The sequence below is a fragment of the Halictus rubicundus genome, unplaced genomic scaffold (genome assembly GCF_050948215.1).
Source record: "Halictus rubicundus isolate RS-2024b unplaced genomic scaffold, iyHalRubi1_principal scaffold0600, whole genome shotgun sequence".
Classification (NCBI taxonomy): Eukaryota; Metazoa; Arthropoda; class Insecta; order Hymenoptera; family Halictidae; genus Halictus; species Halictus rubicundus.
The window spans coordinates 67448-91762 of NW_027489141.1; the positions used below are offsets into that span (position 1 = coordinate 67448).

At 47.6% G+C, this 24315-nt stretch overlaps 1 protein-coding gene across 1 annotated transcript; it reads right to left on the reverse strand.

Moving 5' to 3' along the window:
* Positions 1 to 19162: 19162 nt before the first annotated feature.
* Positions 19163 to 23479, reverse strand: LOC143364493 (uncharacterized; the record flags this gene model as incomplete). Its single annotated transcript, XM_076804812.1, has 2 exons — positions 19163 to 19294; positions 23364 to 23479. Coding segments are annotated over 2 exons (248 nt in total), but the record flags the coding sequence as incomplete, so codon positions are not given.
* Positions 23480 to 24315: the final 836 nt, after the last annotated feature.

The following is a 24315-nucleotide window of genomic DNA, read 5'->3' on the forward strand; positions in this document are numbered from 1 at the left end:
ATCCTATCCAATCCTCTATCCTACCCTGCCCTCTATCCTATACTATCTTCTATCCTATCATATACTCTATCCTATCCTATTCTGTGTCCTATCCTTTCCTCTATCCTATCCTATCCTCTTTCCTATCCTGTCCTCTATCCCATACTATCTTCTATCCTATCCTATCCTCTATCCTTTCCTGTCCTCTATCCTATACTATTCTCTATCCTATACTATCCTATATCCTATCCTATCCTCTATCCTATCCTCTATACTATCCTATCCTATCCTCTATCCTATCCTATCCTCTATCCTATCCTATCCTCTACCCTATCCTATCCTCTATCCTATCCTCAGAATATAATAGAGGATCGGATAGAGGATAGGATAGGATAGAGAATAGGATAGGATAGAGGATATAATAGGATTGAGGAAAGGATAGGATAGAGGATAGGATAGAGGATAGGATAGAGGATAGGATAGAGGATAGGATAGAGGATAGGATACAGGATAGGATAGGATAGAGGATAGGATGGGATATAGGATAGGATAGGATAGAGGATACGATAGGGGATTGGATATGATAGAGGATAGGATAGAGGATAGGGGATAGGATAGGATAGCGGATCGGATAGAGGATAGGATAGGATAGAGGATAGGATATAATAAAGGATATAATAGGATAGAGGATCGGATAGAGGATAGGATAGGATAGAGGATAGGATAGGATAGAGGAGAGGATAGGATAGAGGATAGGATAGGAAAGAGGGTAGGATAGGATAGAGGATAGGATAGGATAGAGGATAGGATAGGATAGAGGATTGGATAGGATAGAGGATAGGATAGGATAGAGGATAGGATAAGATAGAGGATAGGATAGGATAGAGGAGAGGATAGGGTAGAGGATAGGATAGGATAGAGGATAGGATAGGATAGAGGATAGGATATAATAGAGGATAGGATAGGATAGAGGGTAGGATAGGATAGAGGATAGGATAGGATAGAGGATAGGATAGGATAGAGGATACGATAGAGGATTGGATAGGATAGAGGATAGGATAGAGGATAGAATAGGATAGATGATATTATAGGATAGAGGATAGGATATGATAGAGTAAACGATATTATACAGGATAGGATAGGGTAGAGGATAGGATAGAGGATATAATAGAGGATAGGATAGAGGATAGAGGATAGGATAGGATAGGGGATAGGATAGGATAGAGGATAGGATAGGATAGAGGATAGGATAGGATAGAGGATATAATAGGATTGAGAAAAGGATAGGATAGAGGATAGGATAGGATAGAGGATAGGATAGGATAGAGGATAGGATAGGATAGAGGATACGATAGAGGATTGGATATGATAGAGGATAGGATAGAGGATAGAATAGGATAGATGATATTATAGGATAGAGGATAGGATATGATAGAGTAAACGATATTATACAGGATAGGATAGGGTAGAGGATAGGATAGAGGATAGGATAGGGGATAGCATAGAGGATATAATAGAGGATAGGATAGAGGATAGGATAGGATAGGGGATAGGATAGGATAGAGGATCGCATAGAGGATAGGATAGGATAGAGGATAGGATAGGATAGAGGATGGGATAGGATAGAGGATAGGATAGGATAGATGATAGGATAGGATAGAGGATCTGTTGTAGGATAGGATAGGATACAGGATAGGATAGGATAGAGGATAGGATATGATAGAGGATCTGTTGGAGGATAGGATAGGATACAGGATAGGATAGGATAGAGGATAGGATAGGATAGAGGATAGGATAGGATAGGGGATAGGATAGGATACGATAGAGGATAGTATAGATGATAGGATAGGATAGAGGATCTGATAGAGGATAGGATATGATAGAGGATATAATAGGATTGAGGAAAGGATAGGATAGAGGATAGGAGAGGATAGAGGATAGGATAGGATAGAGGATACGATAGAGGATTGGATAGGATAGAGGATAGGATAGAGGATAGAATAGGATAGAGGATAGGATAGGATAGAGGATAGGATGGGATAGACGATAGGATGGGATAGAGGATAGGATAGGATAGAGGATAGGATAGGATAGAGGAAAGCATAGGATAGAGGATCGGATAGAGGATAGGATAGGATAGAGGAGAGGATAGGATAGAGGATAGGAGAGGAAAGAGGGTAGGATAGGATAGAGGATAGGATAGGATAGAGGATAGGATAGGATAGAGGATAGGATAGGATAGAGGATAGGATAGTATAGAGGATAGGATAGGATAGAGGATAGGATAGGATAGGATAGGATAGAGGAAAGGATAGGATAGAGGATAGGATAGGATAGAGGAAAGGATAGAGGATAGGATGGGATAGAGGATAGGATATTATAGAGGATAGGATAGGATAGAGGATAGGATAGGTAAGAGGGTAGGATAGGATAGAGGAGAGGATAGGATAGAGGATAGGATTGGATAGAGGATAGGATAGGATAGAGAATAGGATAGGATAGAGGATAGGATAGGATAGAGGATACGATAGGATAGAGGATAGGATAGGATAGAGGATAGGATAGGATAGAGGAAAGCATAGGATAGAGGATCGGATAGAGGATAGGATAGGATAGAGGAGAGGATAGGATAGAGGATAGGAGAGGAAAGAGGGTAGGATAGGATAGAGGATAGGATAGGATAGAGGATAGGATAGTATAGATGATAGGATAGGATAGAGGTTAGGATAGGATAGAGGATAGGATAGGATAGAGGATAGAATAGGATACATGATAGGATAGGATAGAGGATCGGAAGGAGGGTAGGATAGGATAGAGGATAGGATAGAGGATAGGATAGGATAGAGGACAGGATAGGATAGAGGATAGGATTGGATAGAGGATAGGATAGGATAGAGGAAAGGATAGAGGATAGGATAGGATAGAGGATAGGATAGGATAGAGGATAGGATAGGATAGAGGATAGGATAGGTAAGAGGGTAGGATAGGATAGAGGAGAGGATAGGATAGAGGATAGGATTGGATAGAGGATAGGATAGGATAGAGAATAGGATAGGATAGAGGATAGGATAGGATAGAGGACATAATAGGATTGAGGATATAATAGGATTGAGCAAAGGATAGGATAGAGGATAGGATAGGATAGAGGATAGGATAGGATAGAGGATATGATAGAATAGAGGAATGGATAGTATAGATGATAGGATAGGATAGAGGATAGGATAGGGTAGAGGATACGATAGGATAGAGGATAGGATAGGATAGAGGATAGGATAGGATAGAGGAAAGCATAGGATAGAGGATCGGATAGAGGATAGGATAGGATAGAGGAGAGGATAGGATAGAGGATAGGAGAGGAAAGAGGGTAGGATAGGATAGAGGATAGGATAGGATAGAGGATAGGATAGAGGATAGGATTGGATATAGGATAGGATAGGATATAGGATAATATAGGATAGAGGATAGAATAGGATACATGATAGGATAGGATAGAGGATCGGATGGAGGGTAGGATAGGATAGAGGATAGGATAGACGATAGGATAAAATAGATGATAGGATAGGATAGAGGATAGGATAGGATAGAGGATAGGATAGGATAGAGGATAGGATAGGATACAGGATAGGATAGGATAGAGGATAGGATAGGAAAGAGGGTAGGATAGGATAGAGGATAGGATAGGATAGATGATAGAATAGGATACATGATAGGATAGGATAGAGGATCGGAAGGAGAGTAGGATAGGATAGAGGATAGGATAGAGGATAGGATAGGATAGAGGACAGGATAGGATAGAGGATAGGATAGGTAAGAGGGTAGGATAGGATAGAGGAGAGGATAGGATAGAGGATAGGATTGGATAGAGGATAGGATAGGATAGAGAATAGGATAGGATAGAGGATAGGATAGGATAGAGGACATAATAGGATTGAGGATATAATAGGATTGAGCAAAGGATAGGATAGAGGATAGGATAGGATAGAGGATAGGATAGGATAGAGGATATGATAGAATAGAGGAATGGATAGTATAGATGATAGGATAGGATAGAGGATAGGATAGGGTAGAGGATACGATAGGATAGAGGATAGGATAGGATAGAGGATAGGATAGGATAGAGGAAAGCATAGGATAGAGGATCGGATAGAGGATAGGATAGGATAGAGGAGAGGATAGGATAGAGGATAGGAGAGGAAAGAGGGTAGGATAGGATAGAGGATAGGATAGGATAGAGGATAGGATAGAGGATAGGATTGGATAGAGGATAGGATAGGATATAGGATAATATAGGATAGAGGATAGAATAGGATACATGATAGGATAGGATAGAGGATCGGATGGAGGGTAGGATAGGATAGAGGATAGGATAGACGATAGGATAAAATAGATGATAGGATAGGATAGAGGATAGGATAGGATAGAGGATAGGATAGGATAGAGGATAGGATAGGATACAGGATAGGATAGGATAGAGGATAGGATAGGAAAGAGGGTAGGATAGGATAGAGGATAGGATAGGATAGATGATAGAATAGGATACATGATAGGATAGGATAGAGGATCGGAAGGAGAGTAGGATAGGATAGAGGATAGGATAGAGGATAGGATAGGATAGAGGACAGGATAGGATAGAGGATAGGATTGGATAGAGGATAGGATAGGATAGAGGATAGAATAGGATAGAGGATAGGATAGGATAGAGGATAGGATAGGATAGAGGATAGGATAGGATAGAGGACATAATAGGATTGAGGATATAATAGGATTGAGCAAAGGATAGGATAGAGGACATAATAGGATTGAGGATATAATAGGATTGAGCAAAGGATAGGATAGAGGATAGGATAGGATAGAGGATAGGATATAATAGAGGATAGGATAGGATAGAGGATCGGATAGAGGATAGGATAGGATAGAGGATAGGATAGAGGATAGGATAGGATAGAGGATAGGATAGGAAAGAGGGTAGGATAGGATAGAGGATACGATAGGATAGAGGATAGGATAGGATAGAGGATCGGATAGAGGATAGGATAGGATAGAGGATAGGATAGAGGATAGGATAGGATAGAGGATAGGATAGGAAAGAGGGTAGGATAGGATAGAGGATAGGATAGGATAGAGGATAGGATAGGATGGAGGATAGGATATAATAGAGGATAGGATAGGATAGAGGATCGGATAGGAAAGAGGGTAGGATAGGATAGAGGATAGGATAGGATAGAGGATAGGATAGGATAGAGGATAGGATAGGATAGAGGATAGGATAGGATAGAGGATAGGATAGAGGAGAGGATAGAGGATAGGATAGGATAGGGGATAGTATAGGATAGAGGATAGGAAATAATAGAGGATAGGATACGATAGAGGATAGGATAGGAGAGAGGATAGGATAGGATAGAGGATAGGATAGGATAGAGGATAGTATAGGAAAGAGGGTAGGATAGGATAGAGGATTTGATAGGATAGAGGATAGGATAGGATAGAGGAGAGGATAGGATAGAGGATAGGAGAGGAAAGATGGTAGGATAGGATAGAGGATAGGATAGGATAGAGGATAGGATAGGATAGAGGATAGGATAGGATAGTGGATAGGATAGGATAGAGGATAGGATAGGATAGAGGAAAGGATAGGATAGAGGATCGGATAGAGGATAGGATAGTATAGAGGAGAGGATAGGATAGAGGATAGGAGAGGAAAGAGGGTAGGATAGGATAGAGGATAGGATAGGATAGAGGATAGGATAGGATAGAGGATAGGATAGGATAGAGGATAGGATAGGATAGAGGATAGGATAGTTTAGAGGATAGGATAGGATAGAGGATAGGATAGGATAGGATAGAGGATAGGATAGGATAGAGGATATGATAGGATAGAGGAATGGATAGTATAGAGGATAGGATAGGATAGAGGATAGGATAGGGTAGAGGATAGGATAGGATAGAGGATAGGATAGGATAGAGGTTAGGATAGGATAGAGGAAAGGATAGTATAGAGGATAGGATAGGATAGAGGATAGGATAGGATGGAGGATAGGATAGGATAGAGGATAGGATAGGATAGAGGATAGGATAGGAAAGAGGGTAGGATAGGATAGAGGATAGGATAGGATAGAGGATAGAATAGGATACATGATAGGATAGGATAGAGGATCGGATGGAGGGTAGGATAGGATAGAGGATAGGATAGAGGATAGGATAGGATAGAGGACAGGATAGGATAGAGTATAGGATGGGATAGAGGATAGGATAGGATAGAGGATAGAATAGGATAGAGGATAGGATAGGATAGAGGATAGGATAGGATAGAGGATAGGATAGGATAGAGGATAGGATAGGATAGAGGATAGGATAGGATAGAGGATAGGATAGGATAGAGGATAGTATAGGATAGAGGATAGGATAGGATAGATAATAGGATATGATAGAGGATAGGATAGGATAGAGGATAGAATAGGATAGAGGATAGGATAGAGGATAGGATAGGATAGTGGATAGGATAGGATAGAGGATAGGATAGGATAGAGGATAGGATAGGATAGAGGATAGGATAGGATAGAGGATAGGATATGATAGAGGATAGGAAAGAGGATAGGATATAATACAGTATAGGATAGGATTGAGTATAGGATGGGATAGAGGATAGGATAGGGTATTGGATAGGATAGAGGATAGGATAGGATAGAGGATAGGATAGGATAGAGGATAGGATAGGATAGAGGATAGGATAGGATAGAGGATAGGATAGAGGATAGGATAGAGGATAGGATAGAGGATAGGATAGGATAGAGGATAGGATAGGATAGAGGATAGGATAGGATAGAGGATAGGATAGGATAGACAATAGGATAGGATAGAGGATAGGATAGGATAGAGGATAGGATAGGATAGAGGATAGGATAGGATAGAGGAAAGGATAGGATAGAGGATAGGATAGGATAGAGGATAGGATAGGATAGAGGATAGTATAGGATAGAGGATAGGATAGGATAGAGGAGAGGATAGGATAGAGGATAGGAGAGGAAAGATGGTAGGATAGGATAGAGGATAGGATAGGATAGAGGATAGGATAGGATAGAGGATAGGATAGGATAGAGGATAGGATAGGATAGTGGATAGGATAGGATAGAGGATAGGATAGGATAGAGGAAAGGATAGGATAGAGGATCGGATAGAGGATAGGATAGTATAGAGGAGAGGATAGGATAGAGGATAGGAGAGGAAAGAGGGTAGGATAGGATAGAGGATAGGATAGGATAGAGGATAGGATAGGATAGAGGATAGGATAGGATAGAGGATAGGATAGGATAGAGGATAGGATAGTTTAGAGGATAGGATAGGATAGAGGATAGGATAGGATAGGATAGAGGATAGGATAGGATAGAGGATATGATAGGATAGAGGAATGGATAGTATAGAGGATAGGATAGGATAGAGGATAGGATAGGGTAGAGGATAGGATAGGATAGAGGATAGGATAGGATAGAGGTTAGGATAGGATAGAGGAAAGGATAGTATAGAGGATAGGATAGGATAGAGGATAGGATAGGATGGAGGATAGGATAGGATAGAGGATAGGATAGGATAGAGGATAGGATAGGAAAGAGGGTAGGATAGGATAGAGGATAGGATAGGATAGAGGATAGAATAGGATACATGATAGGATAGGATAGAGGATCGGATGGAGGGTAGGATAGGATAGAGGATAGGATAGAGGATAGGATAGGATAGAGGACAGGATAGGATAGAGTATAGGATGGGATAGAGGATAGGATAGGATAGAGGATAGAATAGGATAGAGGATAGGATAGGATAGAGGATAGGATAGGATAGAGGATAGGATAGGATAGAGGATAGGATAGGATAGAGGATAGGATAGGATAGAGGATAGGATAGGATAGAGGATAGTATAGGATAGAGGATAGGATAGGATAGATAATAGGATATGATAGAGGATAGGATAGGATAGAGGATAGAATAGGATAGAGGATAGGATAGAGGATAGGATAGGATAGTGGATAGGATAGGATAGAGGATAGGATAGGATAGAGGATAGGATAGGATAGAGGATAGGATAGGATAGAGGATAGGATATGATAGAGGATAGGAAAGAGGATAGGATATAATACAGTATAGGATAGGATTGAGTATAGGATGGGATAGAGGATAGGATAGGGTATTGGATAGGATAGAGGATAGGATAGGATAGAGGATAGGATAGGATAGAGGATAGGATAGGATAGAGGATAGGATAGGATAGAGGATAGGATAGAGGATAGGATAGAGGATAGGATAGAGGATAGGATAGGATAGAGGATAGGATAGGATAGAGGATAGGATAGGATAGAGGATAGGATAGGATAGACAATAGGATAGGATAGAGGATAGGATAGGATAGAGGATAGGATAGGATAGAGGATAGGATAGGATAGAGGAAAGGATAGGATAGAGGATAGGATAGGATAGAGGATAGGATAGGATAGAGGATAGTATAGGATAGAGGATAGGATAGGATAGAGCATAGTATAGGATAGAGGATAGGATAGGATAGATAATAGGATAGGATAGAGGATAGGATAGGATAGAGGATAGGATAGGATAGAAGATAGGATAGAGAATAGGATAGGATAGAGGATAGGATAGGATAGAGGATAGGATAGGATAGAGGATAGGATAGGATAGATAATAGGATAGGATAGAGGATAGGATAGGATAGAGGATAGGATAGGATAGAGGATAGGATAGGATAGACGATAGGATAGGATAGAGGATAGGATAGAGGATAGGATAGGATAGAGGATAGGGTAGGATAGAGGATAGGATAGGATAGAGGATAGGATAGGGTAGAGGATAGGATAGGATAGAGGATAGGATAGGATAGAGGATAGGATTGGATAGAGGATAGAATAGGATAGAGGATAGGATATGATAGAGGATAGGAAAGAGGATAGGATATAATACAGTATAGGATAGGATTGAGTATAGGATGGGATAGAGGATAGGATAGGGTATTGGATAGGATAGAGGATAGGATAGGATAGGATAGAGGATAGGATAGGATAGAGGATAGGATAGGATAGAGGATAGGATAGGATAGAGGATAGGATAGGATAGGATAGAGGATAGGATAGGATAGAGGAAAGGATAGGATAGAGGATAGGATAGGATAGAGGATAGGATAGGATAGAGGATAGGATAGGATAGAGGATAGTATAGGATAGAGGATAGGATAGGATAGAGCATAGTATAGGATAGAGGATAGGATAGGATAGATAATAGGATAGGATAGAGGATAGGATAGGATAGAGGATAGGATAGAGGATAGGATAGGATAGTGGATAGGATAGGATAGAGGATAGGATAGGATAGATGATAGGATAGGATAGAAGATAGGATAGGATAGAGGAGAGGATAGGATGGAGAATAGGATAGGATAGAGGATATTATAGGGTAGAGGATAGGATAGGATAGAGGATAGGATAGGATAGAGGATAGTATAGGATAGAGGATAGGATAGGATTGAGCATAGTATAGGATAGAGGATAGGATAGGATAGAGAATAGGATAGGATAGAGGATAGGATAGGATAGAGGATAGGATAGGATAGAGGATAGGATAGAGGATAGGATAGGATAGTGGATAGGATAGGATAGAGGATAGGATAGGATAGATGATAGGATAGGATAGAGGATAGGATAGGATAGAGGAGAGGATAGGATGGAGAATAGGATAGGATAGAGGATATTATAGGGTAGAGGATAGGATAGGATAGAGGATACGATATGATAGAGGATAAGAAAGAGGATAGGATATAATACAGTATAGGATATGATTGAGTATAGGATGGGATAGAGGATAGAATAGGGGATTGGATAGGATAGAGGATAGGATAGGACAGATGCTAGGATAGGATAGAGGATAGGATAGGATAGAGGATAGGATAGGGTAGAGGATAGGATAGGATAGAGGATAGGATAGGATAGAGGATACTATAGGATAGAGGATAGGATAGGATAGACGATAGGATACTATAGAGGATAGGGTAGGATTGAGGATAGGATAGGATAAAGGATAGGATAGAATAGAGCATAGGATAGGATACAGAATAGGATAGGATAGAGGATAGGATAGGATAAAGGATAGGATTCGTTAGAGGATAGGATAGGATAGTGGATAGGATAGGATGGATGATAGTATAGAGGATAGAACAAAGTAATGGATGGGATAGAGAATATTATAGCATAGAGGATAGGATAGGATAGAGGATAGGATAGGATAGAGGACAGGATAGGATAGAGGATAGGATAGGATAGAGGATAGGATAGGATAGAGGATAGGATAGAGGATAGGATAGGATAGTGGATAGGATAGGATAGAGGATAGGATAGGATAGATGATAGGATAGGATAGAGGATAGGATAGGATAGAGGAGAGGATAGGATGGAGAATAGGATAGGATAGAGGATATTATAGGGTAGAGGATAGGATAGGATAGAGGATACGATATGATAGAGGATAAGAAAGAGGATAGGATATAATACAGTATAGGATATGATTGAGTATAGGATGGGATAGAGGATAGAATAGGGGATTGGATAGGATAGAGGATAGGATAGGACAGATGCTAGGATAGGATAGAGGATAGGATAGGATAGAGGATAGGATAGGGTAGAGGATAGGATAGGATAGAGGATAGGATAGGATAGAGGATACTATAGGATAGAGGATAGGATAGGATAGACGATAGGATACTATAGAGGATAGGGTAGGATTGAGGATAGGATAGGATAAAGGATAGGATAGAATAGAGCATAGGATAGGATACAGAATAGGATAGGATAGAGGATAGGATAGGATAAAGGATAGGATTCGTTAGAGGATAGGATAGGATAGTGGATAGGATAGGATGGATGATAGTATAGAGGATAGAACAAAGTAATGGATGGGATAGAGAATATTATAGCATAGAGGATAGGATAGGATAGAGGATAGGATAGGATAGAGGACAGGATAGGATAGAGGATAGGATAGGATAGAGGATAGTATAGGATAGGATAGAGGATAGGATGGGATAGATAATAGGATAGGATAGAGGATAGGATAGGATAGAGGATAGGATAGGATAGAGGATAGGATAGAGGATTGGATAGGATAGTGGATAGGATAGGATAGAGGATAGGATAGGATAGAGGATGGGACAGGATAGAGGATACGATAGGATAGAGGATAGGATAGGATAGAGGATTGGATAGGATAGAGGATATGACAGAGGATAGGATAGAGGATTGGATAGGATTGAGGATATTATAGGATAGAGGATACGATAGGATAGAGGATATTATAGGGTAGAGAATATAGGATAGGATAGAGGATAGGATAGGATAGAGGATAGGATAGGATTGAGGATAGTATAGGATAGAGGATAGGATAGGATAGATAATAGGATAGGATAGAGGATAGGATAGGATAGAGGATAGGATAGGATAGAGGATAGGATAGAGGATAGGATATGATAGTGGATAGGATAGGATAGAGGATAGGATAGGATAGAGGATAGGATAGGATAGAGGATAGGATAGGATAGAGGATAGGATAGGATAGAGGATAGGATAGGATAGAGGATAGGAAAGAGGATAGGATATAATACAGTATAGGATAGGATTGAGTATAGGATGGGATAGAGGATAGGATAGGGTATTGGATAGGATAGAGGATAGGATAGGATAGAGGATAGGATAGGATAGAGGATAGGATAGGATAGAGGATAGGATAGGATAGAGGATAGGATAGGATAGAGGATAGGATTGGATAGAGGATAGGATAGGATAGAGGATAGGATAGGATAGAGGAAAGGATAGGATAGAGGATAGGATAGGATAGAGGATAGGATAGGATAGAGGATAGGATAGGATAGAGAATAGGATAGGATAGAGGATAGGATAGGATAGAGCATAGTATAGGATAGAGGATAGGATAGGATAGATAATAGGATAGGATAGAGGATAGGATAGGATAGAGGATAGGATAGAGGATAGGATAGGATAGTGGATAGGATAGGATAGAGGATAGGATAGGATAGCTGATAGGATAGGATAGAGGATAGGATAGGATAGAGGAGAGGATAGGATGGAGAATAGGATAGGATAGAGGATATTATAGGGTAGAGGATAGGATAGGATAGAGGATAGGATAGGATAGAGGATAGTATAGGATAGAGGATAGGATAGGATAGAGCATAGTATAGGATAGAGGATAGGATAGGATAGATAATAGGATAGGATAGAGGATAGGATAGGATAGAGGATAGGATAGGATAGAGGATAGGATAGAGGATAGGATAGGATAGTGGATAGGATAGGATAGAGGATAGGATAGGATAGATGATAGGATAGGATAGAGGATAGGATAGGATAGAGGAGAGGATAGGATGGAGAATAGGATAGGATAGAGGATATTATAGGGTAGAGGATAGGATAGGATAGAGGATACGATATGATAGAGGATAAGAAAGAGGATAGGATATAATACAGTATAGGATAGGATTGAGTATAGGATGGGATAGAGGATAGGATAGGGTATTGGATAGGATAGAGGATAGGATAGGATAGAGGATGGGATAGGATACAGAATAGGATAGGATAGAGGATAGGATAGGATAAAGGATAGGATTGGTTAGAGGATAGGATAGGATAGTGGATAGGATAGGATGGATGATAGTATAGAGGATAGAACAAAGTAATGGATGGGATAGAGAATATTATAGCATAGAGGATAGGATAGGATAGAGGATAGGATAGGATGGAGGATAGGATAGGATAGAGGATAGGATAGGATAGAGGATAGGATAGGATAGAGGATAGGATAGGATAGAGGATAGGATAGGATAGAGGATAGGATAGGATAGAGGATAGGATAGGATAGAGGATAGGATAGATGATAGGATAGGATTGAGGATAGGGTAGGATAAAGGATAGGATAGGATAGAGGATAGGATAGGATACAGAATAGGATAGGATAGAGGATAGGATAGGATAAAGGATAGGATTGGTTAGAGGATAGGATAGGATAGTGGATAGGATAGGATGGATGATAGTATAGAGGATAGAACAAAGTAATGGATGGGATAGAGAATATTATAGCATAGAGGATAGGATAGGATAGAGGATAGGATAGGATAGAGGATAGGATAGGATAGAGGATAGGATAGGATAGAGGATAGTATAGGATAGAGGATAGGATAGGATAGATAATAGGATATGATAGAGGATAGGATAGGATAGAGGATAGAATAGGATAGAGGATAGGATAGAGGATAGGATAGGATAGTGGATAGGATAGGATAGAGGATAGGATAGGATAGAGGATAGGATAGGATAGAGGATAGGATAGGATAGAGGATAGGATAGAGGATAGGATAGGATTGAGGATAGGGTAGGATAAAGGATAGGATAAAATAGAGGATAGGATAGGATACAGAATAGGATAGGATAGAGGATAGGATAGGATAAAGGATAGGATTTTTTAGAGGATAGGATAGGATAGTGGATAGGATAGGATGGATGATAGTATAGAGGATAGAACAAAGTAATGGATGGGATAGAGAATATTATAGCATAGAGGATAGGATAGGATAGAGGATAGGATAGGATAGAGGATAGGATAGGATAGAGGATAGGATATGATAGAGGATAGGATAGGATAGAGGATAGGATAGAGGATAGGATAGAGGATAGGATAGAGGATAGGATAGGATAGTGGATAGGATAGGATAGAGGATAGGATAGGATAGAGGATAGGATAGGATAGAGGATAGGATAGGATAGAGGATAGGATATGATAGAGGATAGGAAAGAGGATAGGATATAATACAGTATAGGATAGGATTGAGTATAGGATGGGATAGAGGATAGGATAGGGTATTGGATAGGATAGAGGATAGGATAGGATAGAGGATAGGATAGGATAGAGGATAGGATAGAGGATAGGATAGGGTAGAGGATAGGATAGGATAGAGGATAGGATAGGATAGAGGATAGGATAGGATAGAGGATAGGATAGGATAGAGGATAGGATAGGATAGAGGATAGGATAGGATAGAGGATAGGATAGGATAGAGGATAGGATAGAGGATAGGATAGAGGATAGGATAGAGGATAGGATAGGATAGAGGATAGGATAGGATAGAGGATAGGATAGGATAGAGGATAGGATAGGATTGAGGATAGGATAGGATAGAGGATAGGATAGGATAGAGGATAGGATAGGATAGAGGATAGGATAGGATAGAGGATAGGATAGGATAGAGGATAGGATAGGATAGAGGAAAGGATAGGATAGAGGATAGGATAGGATAGAGGATAGGATAGGATAGAGGATAGTATAGGATAGAGGATAGGATAGGATAGAGCATAGTATAGGATAGAGGATAGGATAGGATAGATAATAGGATAGGATAGAGGATAGGATAGGATAGAGGATAGGATAGGATAGAGGATAGGATAGAGGATAGGATAGGATAGTGGATAGGATAGGATAGAGGATAGGATAGGATAGAGGATAGGATAGGATAGAGGATAGGATAGAATAGAGGAGAGGATAGGATAGAGAATAGGATAGGATAGAGGATATTATAGGGTAGAGGATAGGATAGGATAGTGGATAGGATAGGATGGATGATAGTATAGAGGATAGAACAAAGTAATGGATGGGATAGGGAATATTATAGCATAGAGGATAGGATGGGATACAGGATAGGATGGCATACAGGATAGGATAGGATAGAGGATATGATAGGATAGAGGATAATATAGGATAGATAATAGGATTGGATAGAGGATAGGATAGGGTAGTGGATAGGATAGGATAGAGGATAGGATAGGATAGAGGATAGGATAGGATACAGGATAGGATAGGATAGAGGAGAGGATAGAGGATAGGATAGGATTGAGGATAGGATAGGATAGAGGATAGGATAGAGGATAGGATAGGGTAGAGGATAGGATAGGATAGAGGATAGGATAGGATAGAGGATAGGATAGGATAGAGGATAGGATAGGATACAGAATAGGATAGGATAGAGGATAGGATAGGATAAAGGATAGGATTGGTTAGAGGATAGGATAGGATAGTGGATAGCATAGGATGGATGATAGTATAGAGGATAGAACAAAGTAATGGATGGGATAGAGAATATTATAGCATAGAGGATAGGATAGGATAGAGGATAGTATAGGATAGAGGATAGGATAGGATAGAGGATAGTATAGGATAGAGGATAGGATAGGATAGATAATAGGATAGGATAGAGGATAGGATAGGATAGGATAGAGGATAGGATAGAGGATAGGATATGATAGAGGATAGGATAGGATAGAGGATAGGATAGAGGATAGGATAGGATAGAGGATAGGATAGGATAGAGGATAGTATAGGATAGAGGATAGGATAGGATAGATAATAGGATATGATAGAGGATAGGATAGGATAGAGGATAGGATAGGATAGATAATAGGATATGATAGAGGATAGGATAGGATAGAGGATAGGATAGGATAGAGGATAGGATAGGATAGAGGATAGGATATGATAGAGGATAGGAAAGAGGATAGGATATAATACAGTATAGGATAGGATTGAGTATAGGATGGGATAGAGGATAGGATAGGGTATTGGATAGGATAGAGGATAGGATAGGATAGAGGATAGGATAGGATAGAGGATAGGATAGGATAGAGGATAGGATAGGATAGAGGATAGGATAGGATAGAGGATAGGATAGGATAGAGGATAGGATAGGATAGAGGATAGGATAGGATAGAGGATGGGATAGGATAGAGGATAGGATAGGATAGAGGATAGGATAGGATAGAGGATAGGATAGGATAGAGGATAGGATAGGATAGAGGATAGGATAGGATAGAGGATAGGATAGGATAGAGGATAGGATAGGATAGAGGATAGGATAGGATAGAGGATAGGATAGGATAGAGGAAAGGATAGGATAGAGGATAGGATAGGATAGATAATAGGATAGGATAGAGGATAGGATAGGATAGAGGATAGGATAGGATAGAGCATAGTATAGGATAGAGGATAGGATAGGATAGATAATAGGATAGGATAGAGGATAGGATAGGATAGAGGATAGGATAGGATAGAGGATAGGATAGAGGATAGGATAGAGGATAGGATAGGATAGTGGATAGGATAGGATAGAGGATAGGATAGGATAGAGGATAGGATAGGATAGAGGATAGGATAGGATAGAGGAGAGGATAGGATAAAGCATAGGATTGGTTAGAGGATAGGATAGGATAGTGGATAGGATAGGATGGATGATAGTATAGAGGATAGAACAAAGTAATGGATGCGATAGGGAATATTATAGCATAGAGGATAGGATAGGATAGAGGATAGGATACAGAATAGGATAGGATAGAGGATAGGGTAGGATAGAGGATAGGATAGGATAGAGGACAGGATAGGATAGAGGATAGGATAGGATAGAGGATAGTATAGGATAGAGGATAGGATAGGATATATAATAGGATAGGATAGAGGATAGGATAGGATAGAGGATAGTATAGGATAGAGGATAGGATAGAGGATTGGATAGGATAGAGGATAGGATAGGATAGATAATAGGATATGATAGAGGATAGGATAGGATAGAGGATATGATAGGATAGAGGATAGGATAGGATAGAGGATAGGATAGGATACAGGATAGTATAGGATAGATAATAGGATATGATAGAGGATAGGATAGGATAGAGGATAGGATAGGATAGAGGATATGATAGGATAGAGGATAGGATAGGATACAGGATAGTATAGGATAGAGGATAGGATAGGATAGATAATAGGATATGATAGAGGATAGGATAGGATAGAGGATAGGATAGGATAGAGGATAGGATAGAGGATAGGATAGGATAGTGGATAGGATAGGATAGAGGATAGGATAGGATATAGGATAGGATAGGATAGAGGATAGGATAGGATAGAGGATAGGATATGATAGAGGATAGGAAAGAGGATAGGATATAATACAGTATAGGATAGGATTGAGTATAGGATGGGATAGAGGATAGGATAGGGTATTGGATAGGATAGAGGATTGGATAGGATAGAGGATAGGATAGGATAGAGGATACGATATGATAGAGGATAGGAAAGATAATAGGATATAATACAGTATAGGATAGGATTGAGTATAGGATGGGATAGAGGATAGGATAGGGTATTGGATAGGATAGACGATAGGATAGGATAGAGGATAGGATAGGATACAGAATAGGATAGGATAGAGGATAGGATAGGATAAAGGATAGGATTGGTTAGAGGATAGGATAGGATAGTGGATAGGATAGGATGGATGATAGTATAGAGGATAGAACAAAGTAATGGATGGGATAGGGAATATTATAGCATAGAGGATAGGATAGGATAGAGGATAGGATACAGAATAGGATAGGATAGAGGATAGGGTAGGATAGAGGATAGGATAGGATAGAGGACAGGATAGGATAGAGGATAGGATAGAGGATAGTATAGGATAGAGGTAGGATAGGATTGGATAGGTAGAGGATGAGGATAGGTGAGGATAGTGGATTGGTGAGTAGTGGATAGGTGTGGATGGATAGAGTGGAGTGGATAGGATAGAGGATTGGATAGGATAGAGTATGAGGATTGGTGAGAGGATGTGGTTAGGATGAGTGGATGTGGAGAGGATAGGATAGGATAGAGGATAGAGGATAGGATAGGTGTATGGTGAGGAGTGGTGTGTGGTGTGGTTAGGATGAGTTGAGTAGGTGAGTGGAGTGGTGAGGTGAGAGGTGTGGTTTGGTGAGTGGTGTGGATAGAGGATGGGTGTGGAGTGTGGAGAGGTGAGGTGTGTGATGTAGGTGTGGAGAGTGATAGTGGTGTGGTGTGGGGTGTGGTGAGGAGAGGGGTGTGGTGTGGATAGTGGTGTGGAGTGGTGAGAGGTGTGGTGAGGTGTGAGTGGTGTGGTGTGTGGTGTGGAGTGGAGAGTGGTGTGTTGAGGTGTGGTGTGATGTCAGGTGTGGTGTGGTGGGTGGTGTGGTGGGGTGTGTGGTGTGGTGTGGGGTAGGGGTGTGGAGTGTGGTGAGGTGTGGTGTGAGGTGTGGAGTGGTGTGTGGTGTGGAGTGAGGTGAGGTGTGGTGGGTGGTGTGGTGTGGTGTTTGGTGTGGTGTGGTGTGAGGTGTGGTGGGGTGTCTGTTGTGGTGTGGTGTGTTGTGTGGTGTGGTGTTAGGTGTGGTGGGGGGTGTGGTGTGGTGTGGTGTGGGGTGTGGTGTGGTGGGTGGTGTGGTGTGTGGTGAGTTCATTGGTTGGGTGGGGTGTGTGTTGTGGTGTGCTGTGAGGTGTGGTGTGGTGTGTGGTGTGGTGTGGTGTGTGTTGTGGTGTGGTGTGTGGTGTGGTGTGGTGTGGTGTGTGGTGTGGTGTGTGGTGTGGTGTGGTGTGTGGTGTGGTGTTGCGCGCGCGGGGCCGCCGCACGCCGGGGGGGGGGGGGTGTGTGTGGTGCCGTGCCGCGTGCTGTGCCGTGCCGCGTGCCGTGCCGCGTGCCGTGACGTGCAGTGCAGAGTGACAGTGCAGTGGTGCGTGCAGTGCCGTGCCGCGTGCCGTGCAGTGCACGCGTGGCGTGTTGTGGAGCGTGCCCTGACTGGTCGGGGGGCGTGCAGAGTGTCGTGCTGCCTGCCGTGCCGTGCACTCGTGCCGTGCAGTGCACGCGTTCACTTGACGTGCCGGGTGCAGTGCACGTGCGGCGTGCAGTGCAGTGGCGGGTGCACTGCAGTGCCGAGTGACGTGCCGTGACGGGTGCAGTGACGTGCAGTGCAGTGACCGTGCAGTGACGAGTGCAGTGACGAGTGCCGTGACGTGACGCGTGCAGTGCAGTGCCGCGTGACGTGACTTGTCCAGTGACCGTGACGCGTGCACCTGCAGTGTCGCTTGCCGTGACGTGTAGGGTGGTGTGCCGTGCCGCGGGCAGTGCCGCGTGCTGTGCCGTGCAGCGTGACGTGCCGTGCCGCGTGCCGTGACGTGCAGAGTGCCGTGCCGTGCCGCGTGACCGTGCACGTGCAAGTGACGTGCCGTGCCTCGTGAAGTGCAGTGGTGAGTGCTGTGCCGTGGTGCGTGCCGTGACGTGCAGCGTGAAGTGACTTGCCGCGTGCCGTGCGCAGTGCCGTGCGAGTGCAGTGCCGAGTGCCGCGTGCTGTGCCGTGGTGCGTGACGTGCAGTGACGCGTGCCGTGTCGTGCAGGGTGCAGTGCCGTGCCGCGTGACGTGCCGTGCCGCGTGCCGTGCCGTGCTGCGTGCAGTGCCGTGCCGCGTGCTGTGCACGTGGTGCGTGCCGTGACGTGCAGCGTGCCGTGAACTTGCCGAGTGCCGTGCCGAGTGACAGTGTAGTGCCGAGTGCCGTGCAGTGCCGCGTGCAGTGCCGTGGTGTGTGCAGTGACGTGCAGCGTGCACGTGTCGTGCCGAGTGCCGTGCAGTGCAGAGTGCAGTGACGGGACGCGTGCCAGTGCCGTGCACGCGTGACGTCCCGTGCCGAGTGAAGTGCCGTGGCGGGTGCCGTGCAGCGTGCCGTGCAGTGCAGCGTGGCGTGTTGTGGACAGTGCACCTGCCTGGTCGGGGGGCGTGACAGCGTGTAGTGCTGCACTGCCGTGCCGTGCCTCGTGACGTGCAGTGCCGCGTTCCTTGCCGTGACGGGTGCAGTGACGTGCCGCGTGCACGTGCAGTGGCGGGTGACGTGCGTGCAGCGTGACGTGCCGTGAGGCGTGCGTGCACTTGTCACGTGCCGTGCAGCGTGCACCTGCCGTGTAGCATTGCCGTGCCGTGTCGGGTGGTGTGCCGTGGTGCGGGCCGTGCCGCGTGCTGTGCGGTGCCGCGTGCCGTGCCGTGCACGCGTGCAGTGCCATTGCCGCGTGCCGTGCACTTGTCACGTGCAGTGCCGCGTGCCCTGCCGTGTAGCTTGCCGTGCACGTGTAGGGTGGTGTGCCAGTGCCGCGGGCACGTGCCGCGTGCTGTGCAGTGCCGCGTGCAGTGCACGTGCCGCGTGACGTGCCGTGCAGTGTGCAGTGCCGTGCAGCGTGCCGTGAAGTGACTCGTGCACGTGACGTGACGCGTGCGTGACGCGTGCCGTGCAGTGCCGCGTGCCGTGAAGTGCACGAGTGCTGTGCCGTGGTGCGTGCAGTGCCGTGACGCGTGACGTGTAGTGCCGGGTGCAGTGAAGTGACGCGTGCCGTGCTGTGCCGCGTGCAGTGCGTGCCGAGTGCCGTGCAGTGCAGCGTGATGTGCCAGTGGTGCGTGCACGTGTCGTGCCGGGTGCAGTGCAGTGCCGCGTGCAGTGCACGTGACAGCGTGCCGTGCTGTGCCGCGTGAAGTGACAGTGCCGCGTGCTGTGACGTGGTGCGTGCCGTGCAGTGACGAGTGCAGTGCCTTGCCGAGTGCCGTGACCGACGTGCAGTGTCGTGCAGCGTGCCGTGCAGTGCAGCGTGCCGTGCAGTGGTGTGTGCCGTGACGTGAGAGTGACGTGTCGTGCCGCGTGCCGTGCCGTGACGCGTGCCGTGCCGGGCAGAGTGCAGTGCAGTGACCGAGTGCCGTCAGTGCCGAGTGCAGTGCCGTGGCGGGTGCCGTGCAGCGTGCCGTGCCGTGCCGCGTGGCGTGTTGTGGCCCGTGCGATGACCTGGTCGGGGGGCGTGCAGCGTGTCGTGCTGAGCCTGACGTGCCGTGCACTCGTGCACGTGCCGTGCAGAGTTCACTTGCCGTGGCGGGTGCCGTGCCGAGCCGCGTGCAGTGCAGTGCCGCGTGCCGTGACGTGACGCGTGACCGTGACGTGCAGCGTGACCGTGACGTGCATCGTGCACGTGACGTGCCGAGTGCCGTGACGCGTGCAGTGCCGCGTGACGTGCAGTGCCGCGTGACGTGCAGTGCCGCGTGCCAGTGACGTGGTGAGTGCCGTGCACGTGCAAGCGTGCCGTGTCGTGGCGCGTGACGTGACGTGAAGCGTGACGTGCAGTGCCGCGTGCCGTGCCGTGGTGCGTGCAGTGCCGTGCCGAGTGCCGTGCCGGGCACGAGTGCACGTGCAGTGACGCGTGCCGTGCCGTGACCGCGTGACGTGACGTGCAGCGTGACCGTGCCGTGCCGCGTGCAGTGCCGTGCCGAGTGCCGTGCAGTGCCGCGTGCAGTGCCGTGCGCGTGAGGCCGTGCGTGACGTGCCGTGACCGTGGCTGCCGAGTGCCGTGCCGTGACGGTGACGTGACGTGCGCGTGCCGTGCAGTGACGTGCGTGACGTGCGTGAAGTGCCGTGAAGCGTGCCGTGCCGTGACAGTGCCAGTGAAGTGCCGAGTGCCGTGCAGTGCAGAGTGCCGTGACCTTGTCCCGTGCCGTGCCGCGTGCACTGCAGTGTGACTTGCCGTGACGTGTCGGGTGGTGTGCCGTGCCGAGGGCCGTGACGAGTGCTGTGCACGTGCCGAGTGCCGTGCAGTGACGAGTGCCGTGCCGTGACGCGTGCCGTGACGTGCCGCGTGATGTGCCGTGGTGCGTGACGTGCAGTGACGAGTGCCGTGAAGTGCCGCGTGCTGTGCAGTGGTGAGTGAAGTGACGTGCCGCGTGCACGTGTCGTGACGCGTGCAGTGACGTGCAGCGTGCCGTGCCGTGACGCGTGCCGTGCAGCGTGCCGTGACGTGCGAGTGTGCAGTGCCGAGTGCAGTGCCGCGTGAAGTGCCGTGCCGAGTGACGTGACGTGGTGCGTGCCGTGACGTGCAGCGTGCCGTGTCGTGCCGAGTGCCGTGCCGTGCAGCGTGCAGTGTCGTGCACGCGTGACGTGACGTGCCGCGTGGCGTGTTGTGGCGCGTGACACTGACATGGTCGGGGGGCGTGACGCAGTGTCGTGCTGCACTGCCGTGGCGTGCCTAGTGCCGTGCCGTGCAGCGTTCATTGCCGTGCCGGGTGCCGTGACGTGCCGCGTGCACGTGCCGTGGCGGGTGCACGTGCAGTGCCGCGTGCAGTGCACGTGACGCGTGCCGTGCAGTGCCGCGTGCACGTGCACGTGCACGAGTACCGTGCCGTGCCGCGTGCAGTGACGAGTGCAGTGCCAGTGCCGCTTGACGTGACGTGCCGCGTGACGCGCAGAGTGCCGTGCAGTGCAGGGTGCACGTGCCGTGCACGCGTGCCGTGCAGTGCCGCGTGCCGTGCCGTGCCTCGTCCCGTGCCGTGCCGAGTGCATTGCACGTGGTGCGTGACGTGTGGTGCCGCGTGCCGTGCTGTGCCGCGTGCACGTGCACGTGCAGGGTGGCACTGACGTGCCGGGTGACACTGCCGTGACCGCGTGGCGTGTTGTGGCACAGTGCACTGCCTGGTCGGGGGGCGTGCACGACGTGTCGTGCTGCACTGCCGTGCCGTGCCTCGTGCCGTGCAGTGCAGCGTCACGTGTTGTGCACGCGTGCAGTGCAGTGGAGCGTGCAGTGCCGCGCCGCGTGGCGTGCCGTGCCGCGTGCCGTGCCGTGACGCGTGACGTGCCGTGCCGAGTGCCGTGCCGTGCACGTGCCGTGCCGTGCAGCGTGCCGTGACGCGTGCACGTGCCGTGCCGCGTGCAGTGCCGTGCCGCGTGCCGTGCCGTGGTGCGTGCAGTGACGTGCAGCGTGCACGTGTAGTGGAGCGTGCCAGTGCAGTGACGAGTGCAGTGTCGTGCACGCGTGCACGTGAAGTGCACGAGTGCAGTGCACGTGACGAGTGCACGTGCCGGGAAGCGTGAAGTGACGTGCCGCGTGAAGTGCCGTGACGCGTGCCGTGCAGCGCGTGCCGTGCACGTGCCGAGTGCCGTGACGTGAAGAGTGAAGTGCGTGCCGCTTGCCGTGCCGTGCAGAGTGACGTGCAGTGCCGAGTGCCGTGCCGTGCCGCGTGCCGTGCACGTGACGCGTGCAGTGCAGAGAGAGTGCCGAGTGACGTGACGAGTGCACGTGCCGTGACGCGTGCCGTGCAGTGCACGCGTGCCGTGCAGTGACGAGTGCCGTGCCGTGCCGCGTGCGCAGTGACCGAGTGCCGTGCCGTGCACGCGTGCAGTGACGTGCAGTCCGTGCGTGACGAGTGCACGTGCAGCGTGCAGTGCCGTGCGCGTGCACGTGCCGTGCCGCGTGACGTGCATTGTCCAGTGACAGTGCCGCGTGCACTGCCGTGTCGCTTGCAGTGCCGTGTCGGGTGGTGTGACCGTGCCGAGGGCCGTGCCGCGTGCTGTGCCGTGCCGCGTGCACGTGACGTGCCGCGTGCCGTGCAGTGCCGCGTGCCGTGCCGTGACGCGTGCAGTGCCGTGCATCGTGCCGTGACGTGACGCGTGACGTGCCGCGTGACGTGCCGAGTGCCGTGCCAGCGTGCAGTGCCGTGCCGCGTGCTGTGCAGTGCACGCGTGCCGTGCCGTGCCGCGTGCACGTGCCGTGCCGCGTGCCGTGCCGTGACAGCGTGGCGTGTTGTGGCGCGTGCCCTGCCTGGTCGGGGGGAGTGCCGCGTGTCGTGCTGCCTGCCGTGCCGTGCACTCGTGCCGTGCCGTGCCGCGTTTTTTGACGTGCCGGGTGCAGTGCCGTGCCGCGTGCAGTGCCGTGGCGGGTGCACGTGCACGTGACGCGTGGGGTGCAGTGCCGGGTGCACGTCACGTGCCGCCTTGACCGTGCCGTGCCGCGTGGCAGTGCACGCGTGACGTGCCGTGCCGCGTGCCGTGCCGTGCAGCGTGACGTGCCGTGACGAGTGACGTGCACGTGCACTCGTGCCGTGCCGTGCCAGCGTGCCGTGCCGAGTGCCGTGGCGTGCCGCGTGCCGTGACGTGCCGCGTGCAGTGCCCGTGGAGCAGTGCCGTGCCGTGCCGCGTGCCGTGTCGAGCCTCTAGCCGTGCCGTGCCGCGTGCCGTGCCGTGCACGCGTGCAGTGCCGACCGCTGCCGTGATCCTATCCTCGCTGGCGTGTTGTGCGCAGTGCACCTGCCATGGTCGGGGGGCGTGCCAGCGTGTCGTGCTGCCTGCCGTGCCAGTGCCTCGTGCCGTGCCGCGTTCCTATGCCGTGCCGGGTGCCGTGCCGTGCCGCGTGCCGTGCCGTGGCGGGTGACGTGCCGTGCCGCGTGCCGTGCAGTGCCGGGTGCCGTCACCGTGCCTCTAGCCTAGCCTATCCTGCTATCCTATCCTATCCTATCCTATCCTATCCTATCCTATCCTCTATCCTATCCTATCCGCTTTCCTTTCCTATCCTCTATCCTATCCTATCCTCTATCCTATCCTATCCTCTATCCTATCCTATCCTCATCCTATCCTATCCTCTATCCTATCCTATCCTCT